The 19,092-nt window shown below is 47.2% G+C and overlaps 2 protein-coding genes across 3 annotated transcripts in view; one reads left to right on the forward strand and one right to left on the reverse strand.

The window, feature by feature from the left end:
• The window catches only part of LOC135808159 (uncharacterized), a 46,825-nt gene extending 40,906 nt beyond the window's left edge, over positions 1-5,919 (forward strand). For both annotated transcript variants that reach the window (XM_065321307.1, XM_065321306.1), the window contains exons 19-23: positions 1,104-1,164; positions 2,148-2,348; positions 3,388-3,464; positions 4,249-4,324; positions 4,953-5,919. In XM_065321307.1, the coding sequence (XP_065177379.1) occupies positions 1,104-1,164; positions 2,148-2,348; positions 3,388-3,464; positions 4,249-4,324; positions 4,953-5,051 (514 nt within the window). In that variant the 3' untranslated portion in view covers positions 5,052-5,919. The remainder of the gene's footprint in view (positions 1-1,103; positions 1,165-2,147; positions 2,349-3,387; positions 3,465-4,248; positions 4,325-4,952) is intronic.
• A 1,957-nt stretch (positions 5,920-7,876) lies between these two features.
• On the reverse strand, positions 7,877-18,709 carry LOC135808161 (nucleolar transcription factor 1-like). The gene is made up of 15 exons (XM_065321310.1): positions 18,526-18,709; positions 18,378-18,431; positions 17,612-17,668; positions 17,354-17,374; positions 17,191-17,235; positions 16,796-16,974; positions 16,277-16,366; positions 15,471-15,715; positions 15,188-15,238; positions 14,190-14,319; positions 13,786-13,827; positions 13,091-13,141; positions 12,722-12,744; positions 9,204-9,354; positions 7,877-9,080 (listed from the first exon to the last, which is right to left on the reverse strand). The coding sequence occupies exons 1-15, from the start codon at positions 18,578-18,580 to the stop codon at positions 9,063-9,065; spliced, it is 1,212 nt and encodes a 403-aa protein (XP_065177382.1). The 5' UTR covers positions 18,581-18,709; the 3' UTR covers positions 7,877-9,062.
• Between the last annotated feature and the right edge of the window lie 383 nt (positions 18,710-19,092).

Raw genomic sequence — 19,092 nt, forward strand, 5'->3', positions numbered from 1 at the left:
ACATAGGTCTTGCTGTGAGCTGTCCCTGATCCGCACCACTGGGAAATAGGAGGCACGGAAGACAGAAACCCCCGTCGCATTTGGGTGAATAGACCAGCCACGTGTTGTCCTCTAGCCACTGGTGACGAAAACGACGGTTTCTGCCATCATTTCCTGTGTGGACAGGAAAGTCGTGTTTCGGCCCTGGCACAAAGTGGTGGTCGACCAAGCGACACTTCTCATCAGAGGACAACGATGACGGCAAACAGGTCCACTTTTGTGATGCAAGGTTGTAGCCTTCTCCAATGTCGTTTGGAGTGCCGCCTGAAGCGACTACATCAACCTCGTCGGGTTTATCCACCGCGGTAGACCCGGCAGCCTGGGCTACTTCTCCTGCGACCTCTTCAACTACTACCACTTCGTCTGACTCTTCACCTCTTGAAGAACCCTCATCGCCACTCGAGGAAATATTATCAGATTTTTTCGCTGCAGCAACAGCTCCCGCAGCAACAGTTGCAGAACGACCGAACGCTTCACTTAGAGTTAGCTGCGGCAGCGTGGAAGCTTTGCGCAATGACTTCAATGACGGCGCTCGATTTGACATTATGAAAAGAGCAGCTCAGTCATAGTCAGATACCCATACTTCAGGAAAGAAATCAAAGAATCCAGAGACCTGAAAGCAAGAAATCGAAACCGGGAAAGAATCCGACTGTACTAGCTGTCGCAAGGTAATGTTTATGCTGTGCACAGTGTAGATCTACGTGCAAAATTCTTGTTTGCGCTGTACGTGTACATGAAGGCCGTTTGCATGTGTACGTACGTGTCACATCCGAGGTGCAGTATTATTTTTTTCAAAACCCAGATTGAAAATTTTGGGGGGGGGTGCACGTGCCCCCCGTGCCCCCCGCCGAGCACGCGCCTGAAGTGGTATCCGTATGCGTGTGTGTTTTGCGTGCACGTGTGTGTGTGATCCGAATGTTGTGTGTGTGTGTGCGTGTGTGTGTGTGCTCTGTGTGTGTGTGTTTTGTGTGTGTGTGTTTTGTGTGTGTATGTGTGTGCTGTGTGTGTGCTGTGTGTGTGCTGTGTGTGTGTTTTTGTGCTCATGCACTGGTGTCCATGTGTAGCAACGGCTTGCCAGCTACACTCACGCTGACATTCAAGGAGCCGATAGCGTCTGTGGGACAGGTATGTGAATACTGAATAGTACCCATTCAGAAACATAACACTGTACTTCAGACAGGAAAATTATAAAATTGTTTTTAGAAGGGCACACTGTAGCGTCAGATTTCATGCCGCATCAGAAGCCAGTAGTCGGTCCGGGGGGGGGGGGGGTGGAGGCAATAGGGGCACCACTATTTGCATGTTCATATTGAAGAAACCAGCAAGATGTTGCAGTACACGGCTTTGCGGCGTATGCTGAACAACTCCAGTGATAGGAGAGAAGAGGAAGAGCAGGGCAACCCGTGGGCGTTAACACACAATAATGAAAACACAACGAGGAATAAGATTGGACCTCCATTGGACCTCCATTGGACCTCCATTGGACCTCCATTGGACCTACATTGGACCTACTTCAGTAGACAGTGTCACAGTGTACTGCAGTAGACAGTGTCAGAGTGCATTGTACTACAAGTACAAGTCAAACAATGTAGAGCATTACCGGTAATGGTTTCTCCACTTTTGAATAGATTACCGTAAAGTTCCGTAAATAAGCCCCGGGCGTATACAGAACAAGGGTCTGAAAACTGGGCGTATACTTGGGCATGGGTGTTATTTCCGGACTGGGCCTATACAAGGTGCATATTGCATCGCTTGCGATTTCATAAGCATGCATAACATTTTGCACACATACGCATACACAGGTACAGCATCACCCTGGGCGGTTTTCGGGCATGGGCGTTATTTCGAGTGGGCGTATACACGGAACTTTACGGTATGTGTATGACGTGTATCTTGGTGTGTGTGTGCGTGCGTGCGTGCGTGCGTGCGTGTGTGCGTGTGGGTGTGTGTGGGTGTGTGTGTGTGTATGCATGTGTGTGTGCGCACGCACCATGCGTGACATGACTGTGTGTATGTTTGTCGTACATGATGTGTGTGCATGTGTGCATGCATACATGTATCTGTTGGTGTATGTGTATGTGTGTGTGTGGGGGGGGGGGGGGTTATAGGTGGAGCTTGTGTTTGATACTGGCTTGCATAGGTTCTTCACGTTCAGCATTAGTGCCGAGGATCAATCCAAGATGATCTGGGGTGAGCCAATGCCAGAGACAGTGAAAGACTATACTATCGAAGCATTGGCGGAGGAGACCAACTCATGGCAGACAGTGATGACAGTGACTGATAACTACCAACGCAAGAGAGTTCACATGGTAAGTGGGAGTAACCGGAGTAACCCAACCACTTGATTGGCACACTAGTGCTGAATAGCTTAGCTTGGCTGAGCTATTCCCCGAGATGGCCTCGGGAATGAGAAACTAGCGAGAAGTCCCCCAGCCCATTTCCTTCAACCGTCTTTACAGAATCAAAAATAGTTGTGTGACATGTGGCAAGTGGCTATACGCACATGTCGATATTTCCGAAATAATCCCTCCCTTGATCACCACGAAAGTATGAATATCTTGCCCATGCGAATGCTGCATACAGTTATAATTATGCTGACCTTAGCTGAGTGCGCACATGCGTGTGTTCATATCCACACCGAGTGCATCTTAGCATGGAAATTACAACTTGTGTGGTTTGTCGACCCGAGTAACTGTTACCCAGCTACATGAAGGTGCACGTTCACGCTCATGTTTCCTCCAATGAATGTGTCTCTTGAATCTCACAAACTATTGAAATCACAATTTGCGCGAGATCAAGGCCAACACTTAGCTAGAGGTGAGCAGATGAGACCCACCAACCAGTCGTCAAAGACCAAAACTTCTAAACTGTCAACAACGAAACCACCGCCGAGTCCAGTGAGGTGTTTCGTACCATGGTCGTACAATCAGTAGTACTTCATGCCGAGAATGGTTTGTGTACTGTGTTGAAACGGTGGGAAAGCCTCCTAGAAGATTGCGTAAAACTGCGGCATGTATGTGACTGAACTGACTTCAGTGTAAGTGATGTCATGCGATCATGTCTGGCATTACATCGTGTGATCTGATTTGGCACAATATCATATTTTCGGCATGATGTCATGCTATTATATTTTGGCACAATATCATGTAATCATATTTTGGCACGATGTCATGGGATCATATTTAGCACGATATCATATTTGGCAAGATATCGTATTTAGCACGATATCATACTAGTATTTTTTTGTTAGCACGATGTCATATTTGGCATAATATCGTATTTGGCCCCAAATCATATTTTAAAATGATATTAGGCATGTCATGTGATCATATTTGGTGTTCCACACAGATTGGCTACCCAGCCAAGTGTACTGGTGTCCGCATCACCGTCACGGCTACAAACGGCATTCCGAACGCAAGAATTTGGTAAGATCCTATTGCTGGACATATCGGCTACCATGACCGGCACGTCTGAGCTATAGATGCACGGGGAGGGGGTACAATGTACTGTATGTTGGAGACACCGGGGTACAGTGCGGGTCGGTGAGGATCCCCGAATATTGTGCTACTGACTCGGTATGTATACGTGAGTGGTCAGAGGTACTCCCAGCCCTGCCAGCCCTGCCAGCCCTGCCAGCCCTGCCAGCCCTGCCACCATCGTATGTGAGCCAAACTTTAGTGTGGGCAACATTGTGTGTGATGTTTTCTATCAACTGAGATGTGCAGACAAAATTCCATCTATCTCAACAGCAACAGCATACAGTCACTGACAGAGTGTGACTTAGCCCTAGTGCATCAGAGTCACCCCTGGCCCAGTATAGTACTGTTGTTGTTGTTGAGTGTTTACCAACACAGTAGAACTCCCGTTATTCCAGGTAGGTTGGGACCAGGCCCTGCCTGTAACGAGGAATTGCCCACAAGTCAGAGCATACGCCCTAATACGCCCTGATTCCCTGACTGCAAGCAAGTAGCCACTTTGCTATGCCAGTCAATTATTTTGGGTGACATTTTCGTTGAAAAGCCCATTTTGTGACTATACTGAAGAGTCAGTAAGTGCTCAGATCTGGGGACAAGTGCGCATTACAAACGGGGAGTTTTACTGCATGCTTGGCTTTTAACTTTTGTATTTTCTAACTGTGTATGTTATCTCTGTGATATGACTGTGATCTCTGTGATATGACTGTGATCTCTGTGTCTGCTGCTCCTGCAGTGAAGTGAGAGTGTATGAGATTGGAAACGGAGGGAAATTCCCTGTCAAGCCGAAAGGACTGAAGCCACATCCCTTGGTAAGTGCACATTGTGGAATATCACCTTGACCGTGAACTACTATCATTCCGTGTATGGCCATCCAGAACTAATTCTCCTTTTTTGGGTCATTCGATTGACTACCTTATCAGGAGCGTCGGAAGGTATTAATTTTGATATTGGTGCGGCCGCATGAGTAGGTGGGGGTCCCCCCCCCCCCGGAAATTTAGGGAAATTGGGCCCATATTTCATTGCTTCAAAAGTCACAAGATGAAATTATTGGTGCGTCTTTGGCCGGACCTGCCGCACCGGTTAGGACGCGCCCTGCTTATTCTGCTATCCAACCACATCAGTTATCTAACAAGCGGTTCAGCACGGGATAGTGGATAGAGTGCCAATCCCAGGAGAGCACCCAGCCGGCATGACATCATTCGCACACCCTTCATACACATACCGGTACATGCGGTCATGCCACGGACAATTTGCTTGCCCTACAGCTGTGTGAAGCACATGCCCAGATTTGAGCGTCTGTCAACCGCGTGTCCACGCCACGTGGGAATCCTCTGCAAGTGTACTCGTATCACAGTGTGCTGCATACCTGAACTCGAAAAAGCTTCAACATGCAACAAGCACATGAGTCATATTCAATTCTTCTCTGTTTTTCTGTAGTTGGCAAACTACGACGATGCACAGCGAAGTGATGACCGTTTGCAGCTGGCCACCAGTCCGGAGCCAAGCTGGTGGAAGACGAGCGAGATTGTCGCCTAGAAGGAAACATCCAGGAGCGGCAAGTCATTGCATGATTGCCGTCATCAAGGAGCAGCAAGTCATGGATGATGTTGGACAGGTGCAGATTCACGATCGATAACTAACGAATGTAAGAACATGCACGAGAAGAGGCACTGCTGGCTCGGCAAATGAATGGTCGTGCTGCTATAATTATTTTTTAAACGCAGAATTGCCATCCCATATTGAGCACCAGTATCAACAACACGCGTTCATTGCACACGTTCTCTTTTCTATTATCTCCTTTTAGAAACGCCAAATACTTTTTTTTAAATATATTCTAGCAACCGAGGCTGTATTGCTGCACGTGTGCAAGTGTTGCTTTATGTTCTGGCCTCGTCCATGTTATAGAGAAAGACCATGCAAAGAGTATAGAAGCTGCTGCATGCCGATTACGCACACCTGCCCCGGAATGCAAGGCATATTATGCATGTAAATGATCTCGTTCTTTTGTCAGTACACTCGGACGTCTCTTATCTGGGCACCTTGGGACTGCTCGGAGCACTTGCCGTAACTAGGAATTGCCTGTAACCATGGTTACTCAGAACTTGCATACTTGCTGAATCAACATAAACATTTGTATTGCCAATCAGTAGTTTTTGGGGCCGTTTTTTCGTTGAACTGCCAATTCTAGAATATTCTTGTGTCTCTAGATGTGTCAGAAAGGTGCCCGGTGGACGGAGGAGCCCGGATTAGGGACGTCCGGTCGGATCTGGGCAGTTTTGTACACTCAAACATCTCTTATCCGGCTGCCGACCTGAGATACAAGCATCTCTTGATTTGCTATGGCAAAAGTGCTTCAATGGTTTCTAGTGCAATGGCTCTGTTTGATCCGTGTGCACATTCAGGCTCTCCGCTTCGATTTGGGTTTGTGTCGTACATGGTACATGTACACACGCACACACACACACCTTGACCTTTGACGCCCATCGCCGGAGGCGATGATAGCAATGCTACGGCAGAAGCCATAGCAACTTGTGCTGGGATTACACCATTCAACAGCTTGCAAGGCTGAAGAATTGACCGTCACTATTCAGCCTGGTCTACACCATACAGCTATTTGGAGTGACATTTTCTGGCCAGTGAATCCCTATTTTTGGTCTTTTCATTTTTTTTTTTTTTCCCCCGCACACACACACATCACACCACATACTCCGGCATGCACTGGCTCTATGCACTGGCTCTTCCTGACTTAGTCTTTTCTTTCATTCTCCTGGGTGGTTACCAACAGCCAGTGCACACACACACACACACACACACACACACACACACACACACACACACACACACACACACGCACACACACACACACATACACACACACACATACACACACACACATATACACACACACACACACATACACACACACATATACACGCACACACACACACACACACACACACACACACGCACACGCACACACACATGCTCAACTCTTGTCACTGTTACCTGCATCATACATTTCACCAACACGGCAACAGATTCTTTTTATTCTATGCACGTACTTCAAGTACAACACAGTTTAATGTAGTCGTGTCAAATAATCTTCATGAAAATCTGACCAGACAAGTACAGTAATGTAGACGTGCTGCCCTGGGCTACAGGCAAGGCGGCCGGATAAGAATTGTTTAAAAAACATTCGAATGTACAGTCAACTTCGCTAATAACGACTGCAGATATAACGACAGCATTTCCATGCCCAGAGCAAAGTCCCTTCCAACTGTAATACATACCGTATGTCCGCACCTTTAAAGCCATGACGGTATATTCGATTATAAAGCCAGTCTCAGTTATAAAGCCATGGGCTTCATAAATGAAAAGACATTTGAAGTATGTTTTGTAAAAATGAAGGAATAAGTACTATACTAAGGGGTCGTCCACAAATATCGATGTTTTTTCAGAGAAGATATTCGTTCGTTTGGGGGGGGGGGGGGGGGGAGGGGATTTGGGCCCTGTTCGTCTCGTCTTTGCAGAAAAAATATCGAACTCTATCTATGGACGGCCGCTGTTCGAACATGTAGTTTATGACCTACACAAAGTGAAAGTCAACCTCGTGAGCATAGCCATGGCAAGGCTGTGCGACCGTGGCAACACAAACCTAGGTGTATGGTGAAATTAGAGTGGCAGCTGGTCACGTTTCATGAGGAAATTGAACTTTAATAATTAAAAAATATCGATACCTTGCATAAACATGTGTATTATATGTTCGTTTTGCGGGGAGGGGGGAGTCTGGGGAGAAATGAACGAATATCGTCTTGAAAAAAACATCGGTATTTACGGACGGCCCCTAACAAACTTACAGCCCAGCAGGAAGGGTGAACAAGTGGATTTAGATTGAAATTTCTGTGTGGACTTTGACTTTTATGGCATGGCGTAGTGGGTGAGTCATCTTGCATCTAAAATATCTAGGAAAGCAGGGGTGTTTCGAATAAAGGCCATGGCTGTAAAGGCGCTGACACACGGTATAACGAGACTTCGCGAATAAGGGCACTTTTTTTATGCCCCGCCGCCGAGTGTCGTTATAAGCGAAGTTGACTGTACTCGTGCACCGTTGTTATCTTTGGACTCCGAGGCTTTCCACAGGAATGAAAGTTTATGAAAAACAGACCAGGACAGGTGGTCAACGTAACCTACGTGTACAAGACATAGTTCTGACGACATGCAGTGGCCATGTCTTTGATATACATGGCGCTACTGGAGGAAGAAAGACAGCAAAAACCCGCCTGGCCCTTGAATTCAGTGCGACCAGGCCGTTCAGATAAAAAGGCCTGCATTCATGCGTCCACACCGACAATGAGAGCGTATCATCTTGCACTGTTGTTATAGTCATTGATGATCAATCATATCAATAATCATAGTCATTAGTTATCACACGATACAGCCGGAGTAGCTATTCAAATACACATCATACGTGTACAACAGGGTTATGCCTGAAAGCCATGCTGATCCGATTCACTGATTGGTCATAAATCCACAAACGAAAAGACAGCAGGCACGACAGCATGCAGATGTGATCAACACAAGCAGAACAAAGATTAGAGAGAGAGAGAGAAAGAGAGAGCAAAGCACGCTAATCCCATCAAGAGAGAATCTCAGCAGAGCAAGTCAGAGCATGCGCCGCTCAGAGACGAAGGAAGAGAATGTGTGCACAAGCTATATTACTACACGAATACATGTACGGGTGGTGCTACAAGTCAAAATAAAATGCACATGTATCCACAGAATGTGCTGTCATGCCAGAGAGAAGCCTCTACCGCTAAAAAAGAAAGAAAAAAGAACACACATCGCTGGCAACACGAGCAGCAGCAGCAGCAGCAAGACTGGTGCGCATGCGCATACACACACAGTCTGGTAATGGGCTATACGTAAGAACTATCCTATTGGAGGTTGTAGCTTGCTACAAACAGCTAAAACAATGCTGTCATACCCGCTGGTACACCAACGACAGAAGCACCATTGAAAAGGAGGAGAAGAAGAAAAGAAATCAACAACTGCGCAGAGTCACCACCACCATCAGTACGGATACTCGACACGTACTACTACAACATTAAATGAAACAGGAGAAATAAGATCGATGAAAGTAACAACGCTAATGGCAAGAGGCCTAGAAGAGAAAGGGAGAGGAAGAAAATACCAGACCTCCAGCATGTCTTTGTTTCCCATCCACAGCAAAGAGAGATGACGATTAACTATGTTTCTGTTAGAATGCAGTTCGATATGATTCCACTCATGTATATTTCGTGATTTCAAAATGGCATCTCGTTAGGGATTGACTGCACAGGCAGCACAAGCTGTAGTGACGCTGACAGCCAAGTGTAGACATGCAGTAATAGTGCTAGTGCAGGACACGCGCGACAACATAGCCACGCAGCGAAGCTCCACACGCATCAGCAGCATCATCATCACACTCATGCGTGTGTGTATATAACTCTGGTGCATGTGATTGCAGGTAGGGGCGTGTAACCGAGATGATTCTACGTCGCGATGCACTCAATCGTCTTGCAATAGCTGCACAGAAGAGATCAACAACAATAGAAATGTCACAGATGATCTAATCACTAGATCTAATCCTGGAGCATAGTCGCAGCTGCAATAGCAGCTTCTATTTTATAATTGTTGAGGATGTCTCACCTTAGCTTGCTGGCAATATCTCTGCCTGTCAATATCGGGCAATGCAGACCACTGAACCTTCAGCTTGCCGTTAATGTCCTTCATGGAGTCCTTCGGGTGGAAAGCACGCAGTTCAGCACGCTTGGTCTTAGCAAACAAATCATAGCCAACCCTGCGCACAAAAACAACACCAAGGCGACAATTAGCTGACCACAACACCGGCAATGTAGTTTGATCCTGGGAGAAAGATAGACAGGCTGACGGACTGAAGTAGCCGTGCCAGTGCGGTAACATGTGAGGCAAGCAAGTCATGGTGGAGCTGCGACTGCTACTCAGAGTCCATGACCCCCAGGAGGGTGCAACTCCTGTTCAGTACCAGCGACTGGAGTACATCATGTGAAACCCCTGGTCCGTGTACTCAGTATTCTTGACCAGTGACCCCGTGCGAAACATAAAGTGTGCAAGGATCAAGCTGTGTTCACAACTGGCGCGTGGACGCGGCACGCTTGCGGTTCATGCGCCTCCAAACGTGCGCTCGACCTTTCACAAAAACAGCAATCCGAGTCGTATTTAGCGCGTGCGACACCTTCGAGTACTAATTTTTTGACCCCGTCAGTCAAAGTGACTGGCATGTACGCTGATACGCGCTGAAAATTCCAACATGTTGGAAGTTCCATTTTGGCGCGTTTCCGTATGCATGGCGCCCCAAAAGCCAGCAAAAATACGCACAAACGCGTGGTTTCACGCGTACATGCGCCAGTTGTGAACACAGCTTTACCCTGGTAGAGACCGTGGTCACACTGTGCACAATGTCCAGCCATGCAGCTGAAGACCCATGGAAACTTCTGCTTTTTCCATGGCAACGACACAATTCAGTGAAGCACATTCAGCCGCAGTGTCTTGAAACTCTCAATCGTGTTTTCCATCGAGTGATCATTGACCCAATTTCACGTTGGCTATCTTTTTTCTCTGCCGATGTTTTCAAGTGCTTTCAATACGAATGCCGTTTCTACCTCATCTACTGCCGCACACACACACACCTTGACCTTGATCTTGCGCATTGCGTACGCAATGATAGCGAATGTCGGAAAGTTCAAGCGAGAACATGAGCGCAGAACTTGGCATGTCGTTTCAGGTCTCCTGGTCGACGAAACGGGCGTCCACAGACACATAGAAGAGGATCAGGAGTGGGCCGTGGCGGTGGAGTGCTACTCGCAACTCGTCTCCAGCCGGGACGATCTTGGCAACTCTCAAGCCAGGTGGTCACGCCGAGGTCCGCCAGGTCAGTCGACACCACATCTCGCCACCTCTTCTTCGGGCCGTGACGAGGACGGGGGGGGGGGGGGGGGGGGGGGGGCAGGCAGCTCGCCGAACAGCAATTGCTTCGGTGCGCGCGAGTCGTCCATCCTGCTGACGGGACCCAGCCAACGAAGCCGGTGGCGACGGATGATGCTGGTGATGCCAGGGTCAACACCGAATGTAGCCGCTAATGTGGCCGTTGAGATCCGATCATCCCACTGTTGACGACGGCCGATACCCATGATGGACCGAACACACTGATGGTGAAACGTGTTTAGCTTCTGGAGGTGGCCTGCCTTGGTGGTCCACGTCTCCGCACCATACAAGAGGGTCGTGAGGACGACAGCCTCATAGACACGCCTCTTGCTGCGAAGCGACAGGGTCTTATTATCAAAGACAGGAGCTTTGAGGGCTCCGAACACAGCTGAGGCTTTCGCAAGGCGAGAGCGGACATCACCACAGGCAAGACCATCCGAGGAGAGCACACTGCCAAGGTAGGTGAATTGGTCCACCACCTCAATCGTGTCTGCTCCAACAACAACGTCACGGCGATCAGCAGACTCACCCACAGCCATACCCTTGGTCTTTCTCACACTGACCGTTAGGCCCCAGCTGCTTGGACATGTGATGAAGCTGGAAGTCATCGCTTCGAAGGCAGGCCGAGATGTTGCGTAGAGTGCAGCGTTGTCAGCAAACTGGGATTCTGTGACCGTTGATGACAGGAGCTTGCCCTTCGCCGTTCGGTCACCAACTAGCTTCCTCCCGACTTTATATCGAAAGGATATGCCAGCGTCCGGACAACTGGACCTCCAACTGGCAACGACGGCAGAGAAGTACAAGTTGAAGAGCATTGGTGCGAGCGTGCAGCCCTGACGCAATCCATTCCGCACAGTTATTGGGTCAGACACACACACACACACTGCAGCTGGAGGAAGACCAGGCTGTGGAAGCCAAAAAATTGGTTCTATCAAGATGGAAACGCTGCAACAAAGCCAAAGCTGTAATTGCTGATTTTTCTTTACTTTCTTGACAGCTCGACCTTAGATTCTCCGTGTCTCGTCTACGACAGTCCAAACGTACTCTGTTTCACCCTGATGAAGGGCCACGCCCGAAAATTTGGTGAACCCGAAGTGATCTTTGCAGCAGAGACCATGTGTAGCATTTGCATCGAGAAAAGGAATGCGTAAATGGCTGCAATGAAGGTCGAGAATCCTTACTGACCTTAGCAAAGTTCAAACGCATTCTCCGAACCCTTTGGGTCCCCCATTACTCCACTATTAAGAAATAGCCATAATTTTCGCTCAAATCGTGTCAAAATTTGGCCATAACTTACGTTCTATTAGCCTGATTTCCACAATATTGGGCTCTTTGGAAAGCTCTTCCCAGCGTGAACACAATGAGCCATCATCGAGCGAAATCGGAGTTGCATGCCCGACTCTACAGACTAGCGAAGTCACCATATCGCAGGGAATGCCCTCCATCCCATTTGTCTTCAGCCATTTCAATTTCCTTACTCGCCCAGCTCTGATTTCTTTGTACTGACGCAGCAGGTAGCCAGCACCAGGATTTACGCAAAAAATCACAGGCAATTGAGAACAAGGGGAATTCCCCGCTTCATGCTCGAAAACGCGCTCGGAGCGAGAAAAGTGCCGCCGCGCAACTTTCGAGCACGATATCTCAACACCTGTTGGAGCTATCGTGAAAAGGATAACGGAAAGCTGAGGACTTCGCTTTTCACGATAGTGCAGTGTTTGACTGCGTTATGGCTGTTTGAAGTCTAGCGGGGAGCCAAAGGGTTAAAAAAATTGTTCCAGCGGTCATCGTCAATGCTACGAATCTCAGTAGAAAAGGTGGTCAGGCTTCCATGGATGCAGACTATAATGTCCTCACCTCGAAGTCCACGTCCTGGAACACGTGCATGTGTTGGGAAATGTCCAGGTTCTTCGAAAGACTTTCCTTTTTTACGCAAGGAACTCAAGTAAATACGGAATCTCTTCCACTGGACCTTGCGTAGAAGAGACACTCCAGTTATGGGTTTTCAAAAAGCTAAAGGATTTTTTTAACCACTGGACGACATACGACAGAATAGGCACTTTGCCTGGAGCTGGGATATTGTCAGTTGCACACCCTGGGGAGTATGGACTATTGCTGATAGTGAAAGCATGTCTACAATACTGATGTTATCAGCAGGCCAGTGACTCAAACACCACTAACACCAACACCACAACCACCATACTTACTGGTTGACTGTCTTCCGGATTGTCTGAAGAAACAACAACACAACAAAAACAATCCAGCAATGAAGGAAGATCAGGACATGTATATGAGTGAGAAAAAACCACTATCATGACTCAGGGTTCTACCAGCATAGTCATTCAACTCACTTACCACCTCACCATGTGACAAGAAAAGGCACAAAGCTGACACCTAATACAAAGGTGTGACCGGCCCTCCCCAAAATTAAAGATATGAGGCTTTGATCCTGTCCAGACAGTCTACAAGATAAATTCCCACACTTACAGCCAGTACACACGTCCACACACACACACACACACACACACACACACACACACACACACACACACACACACCATAACACCAGCACTTACATGCTTTTCCAGCAAACTATCAATTTGCTCTTGGTCCTCTGTGCTGGCGGACTATAACATGACAAGAAAAAAACGTTCAAGGAAAGCAGCAGTCAGCATCAATGTTCCACATACATGCCATGTATAATAGAGTCTTGCATATACGCAGGGTTCAAATAGAAGTCGGAAATTTCAAAATACAAAAGAAAAAAAGATTGATACATGAGATAGATGTGTATCAGTTATGCACAAAGCAGCCACATCGATACATGTAACGTTATAGACTGGGTCTCAATTTCAGTGTACAAAGTGCAACCTTAACATGCAACTGTGCAATATTCATGTTCATGGAATGCATATACATTACCTGTATCTTATCATTAGTAGGCATAGGGTTAGCAAAGGGATTCTTGCTCATTCTAGCCTCTCATACCCATGGTATACAGGCAGGCGCTAGTCAGCCAGTCAGTCAGTCAGCCAGCCAACCAGCCAGTCTACCTGCATGAGCCCAGTCACTACAAGGCATCGCAATACACTGCATACGGTGTTATAGCAGCACAGTGATCTCTGGAATAGGTAGCTGGCCATGGCTGAGAGACGGTATGTGCCCCCCCCCCCCCCTCCCCCTCCAGTTGTGTTCATGTTTGTTCAGATGCGACCATAGGCATGTCATGGCCACTGGGAATCGATAGCATGACAATAGACAACAGCCTCACCGAACGTAGTCTGGTCAGCTCAGCACGATACTGCACAACCATCTACAAAGACACACAAAGAATAGATAAAGGGAAGCATGCACACACACTTGATCAGCACAAACCTTGGCAGTAGCAAGGATGTCACTTTAGTGAACACGGTAGACATTTTCAATCCATATCCCCATTGCTCTGTTTTACATATCCCCACTGATTCATATTGTTGTCAACTCTTCACTTCCGCTCTTCAAAGTGACAACAAAACGGCAATGCTGCACCGCTGCATTGTGTAAACTCTTCACTATCATTGATAGCCAGTGGAAGCACTGGCAGCCAGTTCATGAGAAATCAAACACCCAAGAGCAACACTGATACACAGAAATCAAGCAGAGTAGTGTTTGTGACAGATGTCCAGATTGACTTACAGCTCTCCACTTTTCCACCCATTGTGCCTTGGCATTGGTGGCCAGGTCTTTCCAGGCCTGGCCAGATGCATCCTTGGTATCGCCACTATGCTTTGCACCGTAGTCAACCTTGAATGCTGCCAGAGCAGATCTGCACGCACAAACACCAAAAAGTAGAGGTGAGAAGTCAAAACGGATCACCACCATGCACAGAAAACACAGGCCACACCCAGTAGAACCTTTCTTATCCGGGAGTGTCGGGGCCGAAGAGTACCCATACCTCCGAACTACGCACACTACAATCCCAATCCCGCATATGCCACAGTGTTCCCGTCCATTGGGTGCACTGAACCACGATCAACAGCATTCACAAGCAAACGAGATAGCAGACAAAGGTGAAGTAGGCCAGCTGACCGCTATGAAATGAAGCTTCTAAGGTTTGACTGTGGACACATGCCTGCACAGTGTCCAATGGAGGAATCAGTGTCAAGTAGGATGCTCAGCCGTACCAGTAGTGATATCAAGAGTACATACCCCCCCCCCCCCCCATGGGGTTACGTACTCTTGGTGATATCACGTCATCAGGATCACATTACCCAGAAACTAGAGAAAGATCTAACTGCCTCGCCAGCTCCAGTAGCATCTGGACAAAAAGGGAGTCTTACTATCTATGGAGATAGCGCGAGACTATGGTGCCGGATTTGGGAGCTCTATGCGATCCGCTATCTATGGAATTCGCGATAGCGGCCTAGACCTGCTGGCTCCAAGATGTCTCCAATCGCAGTCCACTTCCATGATGCCATATGGGAGTGTGCATACATCAGCCCTGCTGAAAAGGCAGTCCGAAGCGAAACCCAAATCATGTTATGTTTCAGTCACCTGTGGTGTCTCCCTAGATGCTATACGACTCCCTGTTGGCCAATCGGCAATGAGTGGTCCATTCAAAAGCAAAAATGCATTGTACGCTTGAGAGGCCACTAACACCAGCCAGAAAATCATCATCGCCATCATATAAATACCTTGGTGGTGGATTTGGGCCAACTTGCGCTTTCTTGCCCTTGGCACCAGGCCTGAAGACAAAGCACAACGTACACACCCACCCACAGACAGACAGACACACACACACACAGGCTGTAAGTACCTAAGCTACATGGGTACAGTTCTGTAAGAAGCACAGAACGTTGACAGCTCGATCGCAGCACTTGGTGAAATGAAATAAAAGCAAGCACATAACAGCACCACGCTACAATGTCTAAAAGTAGCAATCACAAGATAAGACAACATAGGGGCCTCAAAACTTACACTTTCTTGGGAATGAACAGGTCAGGATGGGCCTCCTTGAACTTGGACATTTCTGAATCGTACTTGACGCCCTCCGCTGCTGACTTCTTCAAGTACTTGCTCTTTTCCCGATCGCCCAGTTCTCTCCATTTCTGTGCAAGCAGCTGCATGGCGGCGGACGGTTTGCCCTCTACCTGGATTCCGTCACGGTGATCTTTGCAAAACAGCATGTAGGCGCTGGCGGGTCTCTTGGGGCATGCTTCCGACTGACAACACACAGTGGCAATGCACAAGCAAACAAACACCCGCACAATAGCAATACATTAGCAAAACATGCCCTACAGAAATGAACAGTGGCTAAAATGGGATTTTCCATTACATCATGATAGAGCCCAGCTGGTACGTGCAAAGTGGTATTTACAACGTTCATGTGCCTGCGCACGGCCCAGGCAACAGGACGTTTTGAATAAGAATTAACGCTCTTTTTCTCTGTGCCCTACAAAGGTTCTGGCCGCCCAGTGAGAGTACATGCAAGCAACATGACTCACTGTAGTGTTCCCTCAGTACACACCTGTGATAACAACTGGACAGGAATACTTTCGCAGGAGAAGGGCACCACCGACACATACACACCAACTTTCCTGAGGCTCTACTCCACATCAGCAGCAGCAGCAGCAGCAGCAGCAGCAGCAGCAGCAGCAGCAGGGCACAACACTAATCCTGTGCCAGGCAGATCGGCATCCATCTCTCCACAAATACACTAATGCCTGGCTCAGCATCACTGTACACACATCACATGCAACATTACGCATCAGAGTTGAACTTACAAACATCTTGTTGACATACGTTGCAGACCTGCCCTTTACCATGTCCAAAGCTTCGGACAGTATCTGATGACGTGTCTTTACCGGTTTTACCTGATCGCAATGACACACGGTACAAAGAACAGAAATAACAGAAAGGAAATATTGGATACTACGGATACCAGCCTCGCAGACCACACTACAATACAGGAATCCAAACAAAAACTATCCCGAAATAACCAAGAGACATACTGTATGGTAAGACGCTATCTTGCTGACACTGGACAACCTCAACAGAGTACTGCTGCAGCAGCAGCATCAGCAGCGACGGCGGCGGCAGCAGCAACGGCAGCATTAGTAGTAGGCAGGCAGATACAAAACTACGGTAAAGCTGTTGGAAAACAATACGTGCCTGGGGGAGAAATGACAGCAGGAGTGACGTCATTGAGCACAGCCTGAAATAGACTTTAGATGCTGCATGATCCCCCCCCCCCCCCCCCACACACATACAAAGAAAACGGGAATACAAGCGCCTTCACTCACAATGGCTTCCAGTTGACGAAGCCGCTCATTACACTCCTCAGTGGAGAATGCACCGATGTCTGAGGTAGTAAAGTCCAAATCGGTAGTTTTGCTAGATTTAGAACGCTTGGCCAGTGCATTCTTGCTGATGAGAGGTAGCGATGTTGTTAGAAGCTCCATATCAAGCTCTGATGACCACTCTGCATAATCACAAGCAGGTAAAAGAGATGGGAAAGACATAATCAGCAGATTCAGCACGCATCTCTACTGTGTTGCTGGATAATGGTATGCACACCAAAGGCACAGCTTCAACATAACCAATGAGACACCAGAACACTAACAGCAAAGAAAGCAGAGCTGATACACCAAACAGGCAAACATATTACTTGGCAAAATAAAGAGGGAGTCGTACTCACCTTCCTTTCTCTGACTCTTACGCTTCTTACGGCGGGGAGTAATAGCTAAACAGAACACCATACAGAAGCAACCAAAGTGTATCCAGTACATATGCATGCTAAACTCTTGGGAAAAATAACTGCAACCAAGCAATACAATGGTGACACAGGACAAAATACATACCCTCTTCGACAGCAGCGTCGTCTGAAAGACACAAAAAACAGAAGAGCAAAAACACACGTTAACCGGAGCAGAAAATCCGTTCGGACCTGTGCGCGAAAACGACACCAGGAGAGTACCTAAAATTTCTGTTCACCTAACCTGGCCTTTTGCCATCCCACCTAAAATTTCTGAAATTAGAGTGCTCGTACTGTGGACAAACTGGCATGGCTTCACAGCCAACAGGGGCAACTACATGTACTACAAGGAAAAATGTCTTACCTTCATCACCTCCAACTTCACTATGTCTTCTCTTCTTCTTCTTCTTCCTCTCTGAAGCTGTCAAACACAATTATGTACACAGTCCAAGATAGGCAGAATAAGCAAGCTGTCGCACTTTAGAGAGTTCAATGCTGAAGTCATACAATGTGTGACAAGGACAACCTGTACATCTAATGAAATATTCATTAAATTAATTCACTGCTTGGTATTCTGCACAACAAAACAGTGAAAATAAAAACTGTTACCGTCAACCAGCATAAGTTCTAGCTGAGCGAGTGAGCAATAAACATCGTGTTGAAAGATTTCCAGTTCCATTTTCTTCCTTTCAGACAGAGCATTGTCTTACTGGTATGTGACATCACCACAATACTAGTATACATAACATGTGATGGAGAGTTACATAATTGGCACAACACAGTCTACTAGTATCACTCGACTATGAACTGCAGAATACAAATGACTTTTCAACAGGATTGAATTCAACTCAAGCTCCATTGATGCGAGCACACATGTACGTACTATTTGAATGAAACATTATTGACATTTAGCGCCAAAACGAGCTAGTTTTGAATGGATTGTGAAGGACGGAAGATGCATGATCGGAATTTGTAAAATCGACAATGGCTCCACTCAGGCAATGATGAAAATACAGCCGTACATAATATTTCAAAAAAGTGTGAGAATGCCACAGCCGGCGATAGGGTGACACACAACGCCGTGGCTATATCTAAGCGTTTTGTTCAGAGGATCTAATGCGTGCACGTACCAGGAGTAGGAGGAATGTCCATTACAGCGGCAGCAGCACCATCCTCTTCGTCTTCTACATGAACAGTGGTAATCAGCAGAAATAATAACGTGTTGAGTACACGAATCCATTTCCAATTGGCCTATCACTGCCCGAACATATCACACACCAGCTTCAGTATCCCTTCTGCGCTTGCGGGACTTTTTGGACTTATCGGAACTCATTCTACTAATCTTTCACCAGTCTTCTTACTCAAACAATCAAGCTCAAGGCAGCAATGTCGAGGAAACAAACAAACCACGAGCCAAACTACAGACAAGCAACGTTGAGTGTACAAACTCTCCTACGCGCAACGCCAACGGCTCTTTACATTTTCAACTCCGCATGCAAGTGCAACCGATACATCGAGAAAAGGCGCCAGTTTGTTCAAAGTTTGTTGCCTTGGTTTCAGCGATCACCCACGCAAGACGCAAGTACAGTACAAGTACATGACGTGAGATTCTGTACAAGTGATCGACTGTGCGTGCGTGACTGCGTGTGTGCTCCTTATTGCCTATTGCATAGTATTGGCTTCGCTTGGTCCTCTTTTCTTTTGTTCATTTGGCTTTAGCCAAGCTTGCTTGGTGATTTCAACGCGAACAAGCATAATAATAATAATAATAAGTCAAGATGGGCAAAATAGCTAATGCCCATCCTACTACTGTACTACTAGTACTAGTCTGTAGGATGTACATAC

The sequence above is a fragment of the Sycon ciliatum genome, chromosome 2 (genome assembly GCF_964019385.1).
Source record: "Sycon ciliatum chromosome 2, ocSycCili1.1, whole genome shotgun sequence".
In the NCBI taxonomy this organism is placed as follows: domain Eukaryota; kingdom Metazoa; phylum Porifera; class Calcarea; order Leucosolenida; family Sycettidae; genus Sycon; species Sycon ciliatum.